Genomic DNA, 18493 nt, shown 5'->3' with positions numbered 1-18493 from the left:
TCTTTTACATAATGTGAGATTAGGGATCTAAATTAATTCTTTTGTTTATGGATATCCTCTCATCTCACCAGCATTTCTTGAGGAGTTTAGTCATTCCTCCACTGAATGATCTTGGCATCCTTATAGAAAATCAACTATTTACAGACACATGGATTAATTTTTTATTTGAAATCCTGAAACATTGGCCTATATGACTGCCATTATGTCAGCACCACACTTTTTAGAATTGCTATAGTCTTGTTGGAAGTTCTTAAATTAGGAAGTGTGTGTTCTCCAACTTTGTTCTTCTTTCTCAAGATTGTTTTGGCTATCTGCCTTCCTTGCATTTCCATATGAATTTTAGGACCAGCTTTTCAGTTTTTACAAATAAGCCAGGTTAGATTCTAACAGGCATAGCACTGAATCTGTATATTGCCTGTGGAATTATGGCCATTTTAACAATATTATATGTTCAATCCACTTACATGGGATGGGTTTACATTTCCTTGGGGCCTCTTTCATTTCTTTCAGCAACATTTTGCAGTTCTTAGAGTACAAGACTTGCACATTTTCTGTTAAATTTATTTCTCAGTATTTTATTACTTTTGACAATACTGTAAAATGAATTACTTTCCTTAATTCATTTTTATTTGTTCATTGCTAGCATATAGAAAGAAGCATAATTGATTATTGCACATTGGTCTTGGATTCTGCAACTTTGCTGAGCTCATTGCATATTTGAATAGGTTTTTGTGGGTTTTTGGTGGATTCTTTATTGTTTTTAATATACAAATAGAGATAATTTTCCTCATTCCTTTCTAGTCCGGATCCCTTTATTTTTCCTGCCTAATTTCCCTGACTAGAGCTTTGAATACAATATTGAATAGAAGTGACAATAACAGACATCCTTGTCTTGTTCCTGATGCTAGAGGGAAGCCATCTACTCTTTTACCATTAAGTATGATGCTATTTGTGATTTTTCCATTAGGTGCTCTCTATCAGGTTGAGGAAATTCCCTTCTATTCCTATTTTGTTGAATTCATTTTTATGAAACGGGTGTTGAATTTTGCTGAATTCATTCTTATGCAACAGGTGTTGGATTTTGTCAAATGCCCTCCCTTCCCCCACATACATCTATGAGATGATCATGAGTGCCTTCTCCACATTCTATAAATATGGTGTATTACATTAATTGATTTCCATGTGTTGAACCAACATTATATTCAAGGAATAAATCTCACTTGATCATCATGTATGTGCTGTGCTTAGTCACTCAATTGTGCCCAAGTTTGTGCAACCCCATGGACTGTAGCCTGTCCAGCTCATAGGTCCATGGGGTTTCTCCAGGCAAGAATACTGGAATGGGTTGCCATGTGCTCCTCCAGGGTATCTTCCCAACCCAAGGATCGAACCCAGGTCTCCCGCATTGCAAGTGGATTCTTTGCCGTCTGAGCCGCCAATTCTGATTCTTTTCTTTCACCACCTGAGAAGTATCATGCCAGTTCCTTCTGGCCTCAGTGGTTTCTGATGTGAAATCCATGTAACTCTGTTTTCCTCATACGTGGAAGACATTGTTTCTCTCTTGCTGCTTTCAAGACTTTTTTCTAGGCCTTTAGTTTTCAGAAGTTTGACTTTAGTGTATCTTGATGTGGATTTCTTTGGGTTTATTCTATTTAGGATTCACTCAACTTCTTCAATCTGTAGGTTTATGTCTTTTGCTACACAGAAAATTTTCGGCCAGTTTTTCTTTGAATACTTTCCAGTCCCACCTTCTTTCTCCTGTCCTATAGCACACCAATGAGAAAAACCTCAACCCTTTTTTTATATGCCTACAGGTCCCCAAGGCTCTGTTTATTTTTCCCCTACTCATTTGTGTCCCAGACACATGTTGTGACTAGCCCTGTATGGTTTGTGGCCTCAATGTAGTTCTATTTTCAAAGACTTTGCAATGCTATTCAGTTTGGATTCTTTCCCATTATAGTTTATTGCAAGATATGGAATATAGTTCCCTGTGCAGTTAGTAAGCTCATATATGGTAGTATGTATCTTTATTCCTCCTCCCTTTCCCCTTTGGTAACCATAATTTTGTTTTCTATGTAAGTCTGTTTCTGTTTTGTAAATAAGTTCTTTCTTTTTTCTTTTTTTAAGATTCCTCATATAAGTGATATCATATACTTGTTCTGGAGAACAGAAAAATGGAATCCTTGCCAGCAGAGCAAAGTAGATACTCTACACTATTACTATTATAATGATTTAGACTAGATATCTTGTGAGTGGGGGACAGATTGTAACAGATGTGGAGGATTTCATAATTATAGTAAAGGGCTTCCCAGGTGGCACAGTGGTAAAGGATCCACTTGCCAGTGCAGGATACATAAGATACATGAGTTTGTTCCCTGGGTCAGGAAGATTCCCTGGAGGAGAGCATGGCAACCCACTCCAGTATTCCTGGAGAACCCCATGGACAGAGGAGCCTGGTGGGCTACAGTCCGTGGGGTTTCAAAGAGTCAGACACCACTTAGTGACTAAACAACAACAAATACTCTTTAATACATGAACTTAATCATCAATCCTTTGACCTAAGAGGAAAACACTTTTTATTGAAGACCCCTAAGGATTCCTATGTAGTACAATTAAAATGCAGAAATATTTGAGAACATAGTTTTGTGCCTTGGATGGGTCAAAAAAATAATGTATAAATTGTTAAATGTGAACTAAGAACTTTCTATAAGCATCAGATTGGCTCTATTCCCTGTCAGAGGATACTGACTTTGATTTGTAACTTCTATCCTCACTAATAATGCTTTTTTCCTCTTACATACATCCTGGCCTGGATTGTCTTACATCATTCTATAGCAGTCAATGTGGTTATTGAAAAACTTCATTTTCAATGAAAGCCAAGAGAAAATAAATCTCACACCTATCCTTCTGTCTGTTTTTCCCTCTCTCTCTCCACATATAAAGGAAAATCATTAAAAATAAAAAACAAAGAATACTTAACCCAGTCAAATCTTGGCAGTTGACATGTATAATATTTTAAGACAGAAAAAGAGAGCAGCAGAAATGGAGGAAAATATTGCATCCTAAATTCCTTCAAAAATTAAAATGCAAGTTTGGATAGTAATCTCCACTTACTGTGCTTTGTGTGCATGCACATGCATGTGTGTGTGTGTGTGTGCATGTGTGAATTATCATATGGAACCTCAGAAATCTCTAAAACCTTTGTACAATTATCCCTCACAGAATTACCAAACTGATGGGTTTGTTCCATAGGAACTATTGTGATTTCTTAGTTTTACTCCTCGAGAGATGATTTAGAAGAGATAATTCTTCTCACAAGATAAAATACTATGTATTCAGTTCCCACTTTATTATTGAGCTTGTGCTATGAAGCAATTCCTACAATATCTATAGTTCTAGGAGACCACAGAGAAAAATTTAAGGTTTCAGTTAAACCAAGGGGTCCCTAACCAGGCGAGGAACCAGGCCACATAACAGCAGGTGAGCAGTGGGTGAGTGAGCAAAACTTCCTAAGTATTTACAGCCTTTCCTCATTGCTGTACTTGAATTGTCTCCAAACCACACACCCCGACTCCCACCATCCTGGCCCAGTTCTTGGAAAAATTGTCTTCCATGAAACCAGCCCCTGGTGCCCAAAAGCTTGGGGACTGCTGCTCTGGGCCACTGGTTCTCAAAAGTATAAAGACACCTGGAGCAGTCCCTGAGATTCTTTTAGTGGGTCTATATATTATTAATAAAATAGTTTTAATAATATTAAGATGATATTGCCTTTTCCATTTAATTATCTAATGAATGTACAGAAGACTTTTCCAGAGGCTATATGACATGTGATGAAGTCATCTCTCTGATGGATGTATACTTTTTTATTCTTAAATTTTAAACATTTCTAAGTCTTCATATCTAATATAATTATTAGCAATAGATATAACCCACATCTAAGCACCTTTTGGTGTCCTCAATAACATTTACATGTTTGGATGTCTTAAGTCCAAAAAATGTTGCAAATTTCTGCTCTAGTTAGACTGTGTTATTCCTATAATGCTCTTCTTTCTGACAGATCCTGTTGAAACAAATTTTTACCTAGTGACTATTATTGATTCTCATCAATGTGATGATTATATTTCTGAAGAAGATAGACCAAAATTACATCAAAAGATCTAACAACCAAATGAGTCCATGTTGTAACCTGGGGAAGAGAGATTCCATATGAGATGGCCTATCTCTAAGGTTTTCCTTACTAGAAAAAGGGGAGGCTTTAGTTTCATGTGATGACATGAGGAGACAATTTGAAGTCGGTACTGACATATTATTCTGCTGATATGAAATGAAATTCTGATAGCCAGGGTGTCAGGTATGTTCATAATCTCAATGCCATCAATTTTAAGCCTGAAGGCCCAAGAGACGAGCAGTGTTTAATACATCATCCCTTGTTAAATAGCAGCCACAGAGTTGGCGGTAGCCTGTGAAGGATTCCCTGCCATGTAGGACACGCCAGTTGTCTATAAATAGGACCTGTGAACAGGGGGAAAAAAAGAGAGAGGAAAAATACTCAGAACAAGTGCGGACCACAGGAATCATAAATCAGAAGAGATCATTTAAAATAAAAACTTTAGGTTGTTCTCTGATTATATTAAATGAGATTTTTTTTTTCTTTTGAGATTAAGTAAAGATTTGACTCCAGTACTCTTGCCTAGAAAATTCCATGGATGGAGAAGCCTGGTGGGCTATAGTCCATGGAGTCACAAAGAGTCAGACACGACTGAGTGGCTTCACTTTCTTTCTTTCTTTAAACATTTGACAACTAGGAAGTACATAGCTCTGTATTAGGCTAAATGGAAATAACAAAGGCAACAGTAGGTAACAGGCCCTGTATCTGGAGAGGTTATATTTCTTGAGTAATTGTTCTTTTATCAAAGCAAACCAGATCATTGGTTTCTTTTGTTCTTTTCTCTCTCTCAAAGAGTTAAACTGTTTCACTGTCTTATGCTAAGCTAGAGATATTCTTTATCCAGAGGAAATATGAAGAGCAAAACAAAAGATGGACCCTTAGGGACTATCAAGTTCAACTCCTTCATCATACAAATAGAATCACTGATGGGTAGATACTCGGGGGAGCCTGCTTCTGGGTCATTCGGTTAGTGAGTGGTAGGACCAGGGCCAATACCCAGGACTCTCTTCTTTTTTTTCCTTTGTAACATTTTGACTCACATATTCAATAAGTCCTCATTCTTCACTGCTTAAGTGACATCTATTGAGCTTGGCACCCACCTTGCCAGGCTTGAGTTTGACCCAAAACTCATTCTCAGGTCTCCTCAACTCTCTGGTTAAAGTCCGGTGTGCTGTATACCAACGATGGACAACATCATAAGGTACAGTATTTATGACAGCCCGGTCATAGTTGTTGTACCTAAGGTGAAATTGTGAGAAAGAAAGATTTTCCCCAAAACATGTTAAAACATCTGTTGCTAATGGGGCAATTTTATATAAGGCTTTCCCTATATTCATTACTTGTCCCATGATGATGTGGCAATAATAAGCTAATGTTCTCTCAAGACTATAAGGTTTTAGAGAAGAGTTCCATTGCCTGTTGACCATATTTTTTTTTCCTTTGAAAAATCTGAGGGTAGGGGATAGAAGAAAGTTCTAGCTGGTTTCTACCATCTTAGAATATTATGTTTTGTTTGTTTTTATATATTTTTTGGCCATGCCACATGGCATGTCTCTCACCTCACCCAAGGATAACTGTTATACCATCATGACTTCTGCCACCACAGGTTAGTTTTGCTTATTTATAAAACTTTATATAAATGGAATACCATAGTATGTACTCTTCTGTGTCTGGCTTCTTTCATTTAATGTTATATTTAGAAGATTTATCATTATTGTACTTCATGTCAATAGTTCATTCATCCTTCATGTTGAACAGAATTTTATTGTGGGACTATACCACAATATATTCATCCATTCAAGGTTTCCCTTGTGGCTCAGCTAATAAAGAATCTGCCTGCAGTGTGAGAGACCTGGGTTTGATCCCTGGGTTGGGAAGATCCTCTGGAGAAGGGAACGGCTACTCACTCCAGTATTCTGGCCTGGAGAATTCCATGGGCTGTACAGTCCATGGGGTCACAAAGAGTTGGACACGACTGAGGGACTTTCGGACATAACTGAGGGGCTTTTACCCATTCATCCATTCTATTGATAGATGTGTAAGTAATTTCCAGTTTGTAACTATTACAAATACTGCTGGAGGTTCTGGTCCATGATAGAAACAAATCTACAGTTACACAGAGAACAATTTCCTATGAAAAAAAATCTGGAAACTGAGTGACTCCTACATATTGGTGAATGAGAAATAAAAAACATACCAAAATGGATAGGAAAGGCTGAGACAGCTCAATAATGAAAAGACAATCCAGTGACAAAGTGGGCAAAAGATCTAACTAGTTACTTAGCAAAAGAAGATATATGAATGGCCAATATGCACATGGAAATACGCTCAACATCATCAGTCACCAAAAAAAACACATTAGAACACCAAGGAGATATTCAATATAGTGGCTACAATTGATGACTGAAAACACCAAGTATTAGCAAAGATATGGAGAAGCTACAACTTTCGTATATTGTTGATAACTGTAAAATGGAACACATTAGTAATTGCTAATGAAACTAAAAAGTCACGTACATCTATGATCCAGCAGTTCCACTCTTAGGTATTTATATGTGTGAAATGAAAACACATATCTACAAAGATAGTTTTACATGAACATTGATGGCAGCTTTATTCGTAATAATCCCAAACAGGAAATAGCCCAGGTGTTTATTCATAAAAGAATAGATTTGTTCCAGGATGTGAATTTCTAGAACAGGCAAAACAAATCTATGGTGGTAAAAAATAAAAACAGATGTTTCCTCTGTGTGCGTGTGTAGGGTTGGGCTGACAAGGGGTATAAAGGTACTTTCTGTAGTGATGGTAATAGTCTATATCTTGACAGGCATTTGGGTTACATAGGTGTACGCAGTTTTAAAAACTTAGCAAGTGTATATTCAATATTTATACCAACATTGTATGTATATTTTATATCAAAATTAAACATCTGTAAACAAATAGTGAATTTTAGACTTAAAGTTATAAATGTTGAAGTATATTGGGAGACATATACCTTCAATGTTCTGTGCAATGTATCAAAAATAAGATTAATTTATAAACAGAAGGATAGAAAGATAGGTAACAAAGCAAGTATGTGCTGCACTGTGCTTAGTCACTCAGTCATGTCTGACTCTTTGCAACCCCATGGACTGTAGCCTGCCAGGTTCCTCTGTCCATGGGGATTCTCCAGGCAAGAATACTGGAGTGGGTAGCCTATCCCTCCTCTAGGGGATCTTCCCCACTCAGGAATCGAGCCGGGGTCTCCTGCATTGCAGGTGGATTCTTTATCAGCTGAGCTACCAGGGAAGCCCAAAGCAAGTATAGTAATATCTTAATGGTAGAATCTCGGTGGTAGGTATACAAGTTTTCCTTGTAAATGCTTTAAACTTTTTTGTATTTAAAAGTGGCCATAATAAAATGTTGGGGAAAATATTGAGCACCTACTCGTTCTAGGCAATTGAGATACAAGAGACGACAGAGGGAGAGTTTTCCAGTGGAGCTTATCCCAGGGAAGTGATTTAAGATTTATGTAGTTCCTAATACAATACAGGGGCAACAATTTATTTTTATCTTCACAATTGTGTGTGAAGGAGCCGGCTTGAAATGAGTGGAGATGACAAGTTCAGTTTTGGATATGATATGCTTTATGACTGTACAAGATACTAGGTGGCAATATACACAGGTCAGGAGAAATGCATAAATCTGGACAAGAGTCAAATTTTGTGGCTATCATGCCTTTAGGCACACTAGCTGCTTGATCACTGAGCACAATTTAATAACTGTTTTTGTTTGTTTGTTTTAAAAGTGTTTTCATTTTTAAATGTCACATGAAATATCTGCCCCTCTAATCTAGTGTTCCTTGGCTGTTGGCCTATTTATTATTCCATGGGAATTTTAATAAGAATAGAAATTGTATTAATAAAAAGTTATGGAATACCAATATTAAAATGTGACAGATATAGGATCTTAGGGATTTTCATTACATTAGAAAACTAATATCTGGCAAATATATTACATTGAGGGATAGTTCTTTGGTACTCACCTGATCAAATAGAGCTCTTTATTCCATGGGTAGATATTTAAGACTGGTCCAACCCCAATCATGTGGTTTTGACATTCTCCAACATTTTCAATATATTCATGCTTCAATGGCACTTTACTGAGGAGTTCAAATTCCTCAGGTGCCTTTTGAAGTACCTGTTCTGCTGCATAGAATCCATCAACTAGCAGTGTCCTGCCACCTGTTCCTTCATGCTTAAGACAGTGAAACACTTGAATGCTAAAGAAGGGAAAAATTAAATTACTCTGTTCGCTGGAGAAAAGAGAATACATCAAACTTTTAGAAAAAAATATATAAAATGATTACTGATTCTACTTGTGTCATTTTCTTTTCATTAAGGAATAAATAGCATTCCCAATTGTCTTCCAGTTGTACTTTTTTGTGTACTTTGCCATATTAATGCCACTAAGGGTTCCTTCTAAACATATTTAATATGTACTGAAACCTATATGTGTCAGACATGGGCAATACAGGCATGAATAAGATATAGTCTCTCTTTTAAAGAAGACCATAGTCTATCTAGAAGAATGAACCAAGTAAGTACTGATAAAATATGATAGGCACTGTAATAAAGTTGTATACAAGACAGTGGAGCCATAAAGAGAGGAAATTATTGTAGTGGGATGTTGTATAGATAAATTTTTTGAGATGTGGATGAGAATGATTTTGCTTAGTTTTAAAGAATGAGCAAGACTTGGGCTGGAATGAGATTGAGGTGAGGAGAGGACATTTCAGGCAGGAAAAATGACAATGTAGAACAGCAAGGTATATTCAAGGAAGAGAGTGATAAGTTCCTGTTGGCTTAGCACAGAGAATCACAGGATTTTAAACTAAGATGCAAGATTAACTGGTAAGAAGCAAGATGACAAAACCATGAAAAACAACATGGATAACTGCAACTGAAGAGAAAAATACTGAGAACTTGGGCTTACAGAAAAGAGGACACATCTAAGAAATAAATGATTATATGTGGAGGATGAAGAATAGGCAAAAATCTAGAATGACTGTAGGTTTTTCCTCCGGGGAACTTGACAAGTAATAATGCCCATTTGCCAAGAGAATGAGGCAGATGCATAATTGGATGGTAATAAGGGGCTGTGAAGGGTTGAGGAAGACATTCAGTTTAGGGACATTTTGAAATAACTAAGTTACATATGACTGAAAAATTAATAGGAAAAGGCAAGTCAATTATTAATGGACTAGAAACCTAAAGTAATAATTTCAAATTAACAAGGGAAAAATAAAATCAATAGTAATTTAGGAAAAAAAGCAAAAATAAGGAAAAGTAAACGACGAAGTAAAATAAGTGATAAACATAAATAAAGGTAGAAGGAATAAAATCAAGGAGAATGTAGGGTAAATACAATTAAAATGAGTAAGGTCAGTTCTGGCTATGTTGAGCTTTCTGCAAAATTTCTAGGTTAGGATTATTTAGTAGCCAGTTGAAGATGTTTATCTTAGAAGAGAGGGAGATTTTGTAGCTGTCTGTGAAGTGAAGTGAAGTCACTCAGTTGTGTCTGACTCTTTGTGACCCCATGGACTGTAGCCCACCAGGCTCCTCCGTCCATGGGATTTTCCAGGTAAGAGTATTGGAGTGAGTTGCTGTTTCCTTCTCTAGGAGATCTTCCTGACCTAGGGATTGAACCCAGGTCTCCTGCATTATAGGAAAATGCTTTACTGTCTGAGCCACCAGGGAAGTCCTATCTGTAGCTGTCTGTAGGTGACAGCTAAAGCCAAGAGCATAGCAGTCATTTGGAGAGATAATTTCAAGCAAGAAAAAGAGGAGAAAATTTTGAGGAACAACAATATTTATGACACAGACAAAAGAAAATAAGCCAGCATAGAAGACTGGGGAAAACTGACTATAGATGTAGAAGGAAAACTAGAAAAGAAAGGCTATTCAAGAAGAGGTAGAGGTAAATGGCCCCAGGATTCAAATAAGATAAAGACTGAAATGTACATACTAGGGATGGCAATAAGTTACTTGCTGGTGACTTTGGAGAGAGTAATTTTAATTGAGAGGGGGTTGGATAAAATAGCTGATTACAGGTTTGAAGAGTGAATAAGAAGTGAGAATGAAAAGATACCAAATGAAGATAATTATTTTAATAAGTCTAGCTGTGAGGGTGATGAATAAGGAATAAGTAGAGGAAGACAGAGTCAAAGGAAGTGTACAAAAGTAGAGGTTTAAGAACTGAGAAGTTGATAGGCAGGAGAAATCCCCAAGGAGGTTGGAAAGAATAAAATCCTGAGCAAAGGTAACTTTAGAAAGCATAACGCATAAAACAATGATAATGATGATGACAATGACTAAAATGATAAGAACAATAACTAGCATTTATTGAACACCTCATATGTTCCAGGAAGTATCCAAGTGCTTTAAATACATCATGTAACTTAATCCCTGCGTGTGTGCTAAGTCACTTCAGTGGTGTCTGACTCTTTGTGACCCCATGTGCTGTAGCCTGCCAGGCTTCCCTATCTATGGGATTCTCCAGGCAAGAATACTGGAATGGATTGCCATTCTTTCCTCCAGGGGATCTTCCTGACCCAGGGATCGAACCCATGGCTCTTATGTCTCCAGCATTGGCAGGTGAGTTCTTTACCACTAGGGCCATCTGGAAGCCCAACTTAATCCCTAAGCAATACTAATGGGCAGGTTTTATTACTAGTCCCATTCTACAGATGAAAAAACTGAGGTACTGAGAGGTTCTTTTCCAAGTTCACAAAGCTAATGTATGTTCCAGCTGGGATGCAAATCCAGGTCTGGTTGATGCCATAGCCTGAACTCAACCACTCTCACTGTACTGCTAATGTATTAGGCTCTCCCCATTGACTAGAAAGGGTTAAATTAAAGGCACAGCCAACTGTGTATCTACAGTAGTGGTCAGAGAGAAAAGAGCTAGTCAATATTTGAACCTCAACCCCTGTCCAACTGTTTCTCATCCCATTTCCTCGTATTCTTCCTTCTGTGTCCCAGAGAATGAGAATGCAGGGCTGTGGGTGGTTTTGTATATTGATAACATTGAGCCAGACATCTAAGAGATGTTTTATTCTTCCTTTTCTGAAGCAAACATTCTTAGGTTCCAATCCTCAAAGGAAATCAGAGTAACTACAATCAATTGGATATTATCATCCTCTCATATTGTCTTTATAAATTCATGCATGCGTGTGTGCTAAGTCATTTCAGTCCTGTCTGACTCTGTGCTACCCCATGGACTGTCGCCCACCAGGCTCCTCTGTCCATGGTATTTTCCAGGCAAGAATACTGGAGTGGGTTGCCATGCTCTACTCTGCTGGGAGCCAGTGTGAGGAACTCCGCCCGTGGCAAAGGTCTTGAGGAAGGAGGCTGGGCATACGCAAAGGTGGGATTGAGCCTCAGGAGACCCCCTGTTCTCAAGCATCTACCCCGAAAACCAGAGTCTGCCCACTTTACTGCTTTATGCTCTCACCTACACCTCTGACTTTATGGGGGGCTATCCCCCACCACCTCTCTCTGTAAAGGAGTTAACTTAGGACTCCAGATAATAAATCTCCTGGGCATGACAAGGGTGTCTCAGGTCAAACCTCTCTGCTGGCAGACTAGCTTGTGTGACAGGATTATCCACACTCTTGCTACTACGTACATGATTGTTTACAATCTCTCAATCATAAATAGCACAGAGAGTTTGGAGTATTTTGAAAGTCTTAGTTAGCATAGGGTTTTCCTAAAGATAAAAATCATGTTGGTGCAGGGTTTCATTGCTGAGTTAATGATTGCCGCCAGGCCTCCATATCCTTAGGCACCTGGGAGTATGTTAATCAATGTAATTGGAATGTAGAAAAAGAAATATAGTAGTTTTGATGTTAGCAATACTAGACTTTTCGAGTTAATGAATTTTCTCTTTTGTTATAGATCACTGTGCTCCTCTTTCTTTGTTATAAATCCTTGTGTTCTTGCTATGTAAGAATGTAACTTTACCACTATCTTAAGACTAAGTAGATCTTAAGGGGCAACAAGTTTTCTGATCGACTAACCTTTATCAATAGAAAGTAAGGTGGGGCCATAAAATGTTGATCGGTCTCCAGACCAGAAGATATTGTGAACAAATGTAAGACCCTTGTAAGAACAAAGATATGCTGATAAGGGTCAGAGCAGCTGACCCTGTGTGACTCTGTTTCTCACATTTATCTCTATGTATAACTAAAAGTATGAAAGTGGACCTGGGAAATAAAGAAATGGGATCAGTTCCTGGAAAGACTGATTCCCCCGTGTCGTTCTTTCTTGTTCTCCGTTTTTCTGGCTGAATCCCCATCTGGAGCGTGGAGGCTCGCCATGTATACTTACTTGCCTGGCTTCTAAGACCCACGTGAGAGGGAGCCCAAGGTGGGGCACCCTCCACTATTCAAGCGGGTGCCGGGGGCCTACGTAGGTGGTGCAAACTTCTTGTCTTGGAGTTTTATTGGCTTTCCACGTAAACCAAGTTATTCAGCATCTTTTCTCCACTTATTTTCCTACTACACTATTCTTTCCTAATCTCTCTTCATATCTATAATTAAATAGTTCTTTTCAGGACACCGACTACAGTCCCGCTTCGAATTCCCTGGATCCACCAGGGTTGAACCCAACACTACTCCAGGGCATCTTCCCAACCCAGGGATTGAAGTTGCATCTCTTATGTCTCCTACATTGGCAGGTGCGTTCTCTACCACTAGTGCCACCTGGAAAGCCCATATGAATTCATACTTATGCACATTTTACTCATATATTTGTGCCTTGGGTTCATTATCTATATGTAGAAGATGAACAAACAACAGCAATAGCAGCTACAAAATAACCACAGAGGCACCTCTAATAAGTGGCAAATGGTAGGACACTTAAGTATGGTATCTATCATATCAAGAAATTACCATTTCTTCTCTGTGATGAGAAAGATCTAGTCTCTCTTAGCTACTAGTGGTGATCATACTGCAGTACATAACTGTATCAAATCAACACAAGTACACCTCATATTTACAAAATGTTATACATGAAATATATCTCAATAAAGCTGGAAAAAAGTATGCTGTGTATTATCTTTGGGTCAATAGCCACTGAGTCCACAAAGGTTATTTTTCGACCTAGAATAAAAAAGAGTCAATATATAGTGAATAATGCAACAAATGAGATCAAAAACACTCTGGAGGGAACCAACAGTAGAATAATGGAGACAGAAGATAGGATAAACGAGGTAGAAAATAGAATAGTAGCAATAAATGAAGCAGAGACGAAAAAAGAAAAAAGAATTAAAAGAAATGAGAACAACCTCAGAGACCTCGGGGTCAATGTTAAATGCACCAATGTTCGAATCATACTTCTCTGGAGTCCCAGACGAAGAAGACAAAAAGAAAAACCATGAGAAAATACTTGAGGAGATAATAGTTGAAAACTTCCCTAACATGGGGAAGGAAATAGTCACCCAAGTCCAAGAAACCCAGAGAGTCCCAAACAGGATAAACCCAAGGCAAAACACCCCAAGACACATATTAAACACATTAACAAAGATCAAACACAAAGAACAGACATTAAAAGCAGCAAGGGAAAAACAACAAATAACACACAAGGGGATTCCCATAAGGATAACAGCTGATCTTTCAATAGAAACGCTTCAGGCCAGAAGGGAATGGCAGGACATACTTAAAGTGATGAAAGAGAAAAACCTACAACCCAGATTACTGTACCCAACAAGGATCTCATTCAAATATGAAGGAGAAATCAAAAGCTTTACAGACAAGCCAAAGCTTCGAGAGAATTCAGCACCACCAAACCAGCTCTCCAACAAATGCTAAAGGATCTTCTCTAGACAGGAAGCACAGACAGGGTTTTTAAACTCAAGCCCAAAACAACAAAGTAAATGGCAACGGGATCATACTTATCGATAATTGCCTTAAACATAAATGGGTTGAATGCCCCAACCAAAAGACAAAGACTGGATGAATGGACACAAAAACAAGACCCCTATATATGTTGTCTACAAGAGACCCACCTCAAAACAAGGGACACATACAGACTGAAAGTGAAGGACTAGAAAAAGATACTCCATGCAAATAGAGACCAAAAGAAAGCAGGAGTAGCAATACTCATATCAGATCAAATGGACTTTGAAATAAAGGCCATGAAAAGAGACAAAGAAGGACACTACATAATGATCAAAGGATCAATCCAAGAAGAAGATATAACAATTAAAATATATATGCACCGAACATAGGAGCACCACAATGTGTTAGGCAAATGCTAACAAGTATGAAAGGGGAAATTAACAATAACACAATAATAGTGGGAGACTTTAATACCCCACTCACACCTATGGATAGATCAACTATACAGAAAATTAACAAGGAAAAACAAACTTTAAATGATACAATAGACCAGTTATACCTAATTGATACCTATAGGACGTTTCAGCCCAAAACAATGAATTTCACCTTTTTCTCAACTGTACATGGAACCTTCTCCAGGATAGATCACATCCTGGGCCATCAATCTAGCCTTGGTAAATTCAAAAAAATTGAAATAATTCCAAGCATCTTTTCTGACCACAATGCAGTACGATTAGATGTCAATTATAGGACAAAAACTATTAAAAATTCCAACACATAGAGGCTGAACAACACACTGCTCAATAACCAACAAATCACAGAAGAAATCAAAATGTGCATAGAAACAAATGAAAATGAAAACACAACAACCCGAAACATATGGGACACTGTAAAAGCAGTGCTAAGGGGAAGGTTCATAGCAATACAAGCTTACCTCAAGAAACAAGAAAAAAGTCAAATAAATAACTCTACACCTAAAGCAACTAGAAAAGGAAGAAATGAAGAACCCCAGGGTTAGTAGAAGGAAAGAAATCTTAATTAACCTCCAATTAAAAATTTTATTTAAAAATATTAGGGCATAAATAAATGCAAAAGAAACAAAAGAGACCATAGCAAAAATCAACAAAGCCAAAAGCTGGTTCTTTGAGAAGATAAATAAAATTGACAAACCATTAGCCAGACTCATCAAGAAACAAAGGGAGAAGAATCAAATCAACAAAATTAGAAATGGAAATGGAGAGATCACAACAGACAACACAGAAATATGAAGGATCATAAGAGACTACTATCAGCAACTATATGCCAATAAAATGGACACCATGGAAGAAATGGACAAATTCTTAGAAAAGTACAACTTTCCAAAACTGAACCAAGGAGGAATGGAAAATCTTAACAGACCCATCACAAGCACGGAAATTGAAACTGTAATCAGAAATCTTCCAGCAAACAAAAGTCCAGGACCCGAGGCTTCACAGCTGACTTCTACCAAAAATTTAGAGAAGAGCTAAGACCTATCCTACCCAAACTCTTCCAGAAAATTGCAGAGGAAGGTAAACTTCCAAACTCATTCTATGAGGCTACCATCACCCTAATACCAAAACCAGACAAAGATGCCACCAAAAAAGAAAACTACAGGCCAGTATCACTGATGAACATAGACGCAAAAATCCTTAACAAAATTCTAGCAAACAGAATCCAACAACGTATTAAAAAGATCATACATCATGACCAAGTGGGCTTTATCCCAAGGATGCAAGGATTCTTCAATATCTGCCCACAAATCAATCAACGTAATACACCACTTTAACAAATTGAAAGATAAAAGCCATATGATTATCTCAATAGATACAGAGAAATTTGACAAAATTCAACATCCATTTATGATAAAAACCCTCCAGAAAGCAGGAATAAAAGCAACATAGCTCAACATAATAAAAGCTATATATGACAAACACACAGCAAACATTATCAATGGTGAAAAATTGACAGCATTTCCCCTAAAGTCAGGAACAAGACAAGGGTGTCCACTCTCACCACTACTGTTCAACATAGTTTTGGAAGTTTTGGCCACAGCAATCAGAACATAAAAAGAAATAAAAGGAATCCAGATGGAAAAGAAGTAGTAAAACTCTCACTGTTTGCAGATGACATGATCCTCTACACAGAAAACCCTGAAGACTCCACCAGAAAATTACTAGACCTAATCAATGAATATAGTAAAGTTGCAGGATATAAAATTAACACAGAGAAATCCCTTGCATTCCTATACACTAACAATGAGAAAACAGAAAGAGAAATTAATGAAACAATTCCATTCACCATTGCAACAAAAAGAATTAAATACTTAGGAATATATCTACCTAAAGAAAAGAAAAAGCCCTATATATAGAAAACTATAAAACACTGATGAAAGAAAGCAAAGGGGACACAAATAGATGGAGAAATATGCTATGTTCATGGATTGTAAGAATCAATATAGTGAAAATGAGTGTACTACCCAAAGCAATCTATAGATTCAATGCAATCCCTATCAAGCTACCAATGGTATTTCTCACAGAACTAGAACAAATAACCTCACAATTTGTATGGAAATACAAAAAGCCTCGAATAGCCAAAGCAATCTTGAGAAAGAAGAATGGAACTGGAGGAATCAACCTGCCTGACTTCAGGCTCTACTACAAAGCTACAGTCATCAAGACACTATGGTACTGGCACAAAGACAGAAATATAGATCAATGGAACAAAATACAAAGCCCAGAGATAAATCCACACACCTATGGACACCTTATCTTCGACAAAGGACGCAAGAATATACAATGGAGAAAAGACAATCTCTTTAACAAGTGGTGCTGAGAAAACTGGTCAACCACTTGTAAAAGAATGAAACTAGAACACTTTCTAACATCATCAGTTCAGTTCAGTCAGTTCTGTCACTCAGTCATGTCCGACTCTTTGCCACCCCATGAATCGCAGCACGCCAGGCCTCCCTGTCCATCACCAACTCCCGGAGTTCACTCAGACTCACGTCCATCGAGTCCGTGATGCCATCCAGCCATCTCATCCTCTGTCGTCCCCTTCTCCTCCTGCCCCCAATCCCTCCCAGCATCAGAGTCTTTTCCAGTGAGTCAGCTCTTCGTATGAGGTGGCCAAATTACTGGAGTTTCAGCTTTAGCATCATTCCTTCCAAGGAAATCCCAGGGTTGATCTCCTTCAGAGTGGACTGGTTGGATTTCCTTGCAGTCCAACACCATACACAAAAATAAACTCAAAATGGGTTAAAGATCTAAACATAAGACCAGAAACTATAAAACTCCTAGAGGAAAACATAAGCAGAACGCTCTCCAACATAAACCACAGCAGGATCCTCTATGACCCACCTCCCAGAGTAATGGAAATAAAGCAAAAATAAACAAATGGGACCTAAATAAACTTAAAACCTTTTGCACAACAAAGGAAACTATAAGCACGGTGAAAAGACAGCCTTCAGAATGGGAGAAAATAATAGCAAATGAAGCAACTGGCAAAGAATTAATCTCAAAAATATACAAGGAACTCCTGCAGCTCAATTCCAGAAAAATAAGCGACCCAATCAAAAAATGGGCCAAAGAACTAAACAGACATTTCTCCAAAGAAGACATAGAGATGGCTAACAAACACATGAAAAGATGCTCAACATCACTCATTATCAGAGAAATGCAAATCAAAACCACAATGAGGTGCCATTTCACGCAAGTCAGAATGGCTGCCATCCAAAAGTCTACAAACAATGAATGCTGGAGAGGGTGTGGAGAAAAGGGATCGCTCTTACACTGTTGGTGGAAATGCAAACTAGTACAGCCACTATGGAGAACAGTGTGGAGATTCCTTTAAAAACTGGAAATAGATCTGCCATATGACCCAGCAATCCCACTGTTAGTCATACAAACTGAGGAAACCAGAACTGAAAGAGACACGTGTACCTCAATGTTCATCGCAACACTGTTTATAATAGCCAGGATATGGAAGCAACCTAGATGTCCATCAGCAGATGAAAGGTTAAGAAAGCTGTGGTACATATACACAATGGAGTATTACTCAGCCATTAAAAAGAATACATCTGAATCAGTTCTAATGAGGTGGATGAAACTGGAGCCTATTATACAGAGTGAAGTAAACCAGAAGGAAAAAATCCAATACAGTATACTAACACATATATATGGAATTTAGAAAGATGGTAACTGTAACCCTGTATGCGAGACAGCAAAAGAGACACAGATGTATAGAACAGTCTTTTGGACTCTGTGGGAGAGGGTGAGGCTGGGATATTTTGGGAGAATGGCATTGAAACTTGCATATTATCATATGTGACACGAATGGGATGGGATAGTGAGGGAGGTGGGAGGGGTGGTCAGGATGGGAACACATGTACACCCGTGGCGAATTCATGTCAATGTATGGCAAAAACG

General features: G+C 37.9%; 1 protein-coding gene across 1 annotated transcript in view; it reads right to left on the bottom strand.

Moving 5' to 3' along the window:
- Window positions 1-2501: 2501 nt before the first annotated feature.
- The window catches only part of TMLHE (trimethyllysine hydroxylase, epsilon), a 70709-nt gene continuing 54717 nt past the window's right edge, over window positions 2502-18493 (bottom strand). Inside the window, exons 4-6 of the mRNA XM_040265298.1 lie at window positions 8193-8512; window positions 5269-5407; window positions 2502-4512 (exon numbers count right to left, since the gene is read on the bottom strand). Coding sequence (XP_040121232.1) covers window positions 4381-4512; window positions 5269-5407; window positions 8193-8512 — 591 coding nt within the window. The 3' untranslated portion in view covers window positions 2502-4380. The remainder of the gene's footprint in view (window positions 4513-5268; window positions 5408-8192; window positions 8513-18493) is intronic.

This window comes from Oryx dammah, unplaced genomic scaffold, assembly GCF_014754425.2.
Source record: "Oryx dammah isolate SB20612 unplaced genomic scaffold, SCBI_Odam_1.1 HiC_scaffold_23, whole genome shotgun sequence".
Taxonomy (NCBI): domain Eukaryota; kingdom Metazoa; phylum Chordata; class Mammalia; order Artiodactyla; family Bovidae; genus Oryx; species Oryx dammah.
Note: the sequence above shows the minus strand (reverse complement) of the source record. Positions and strands in the feature narration are given on the sequence as shown.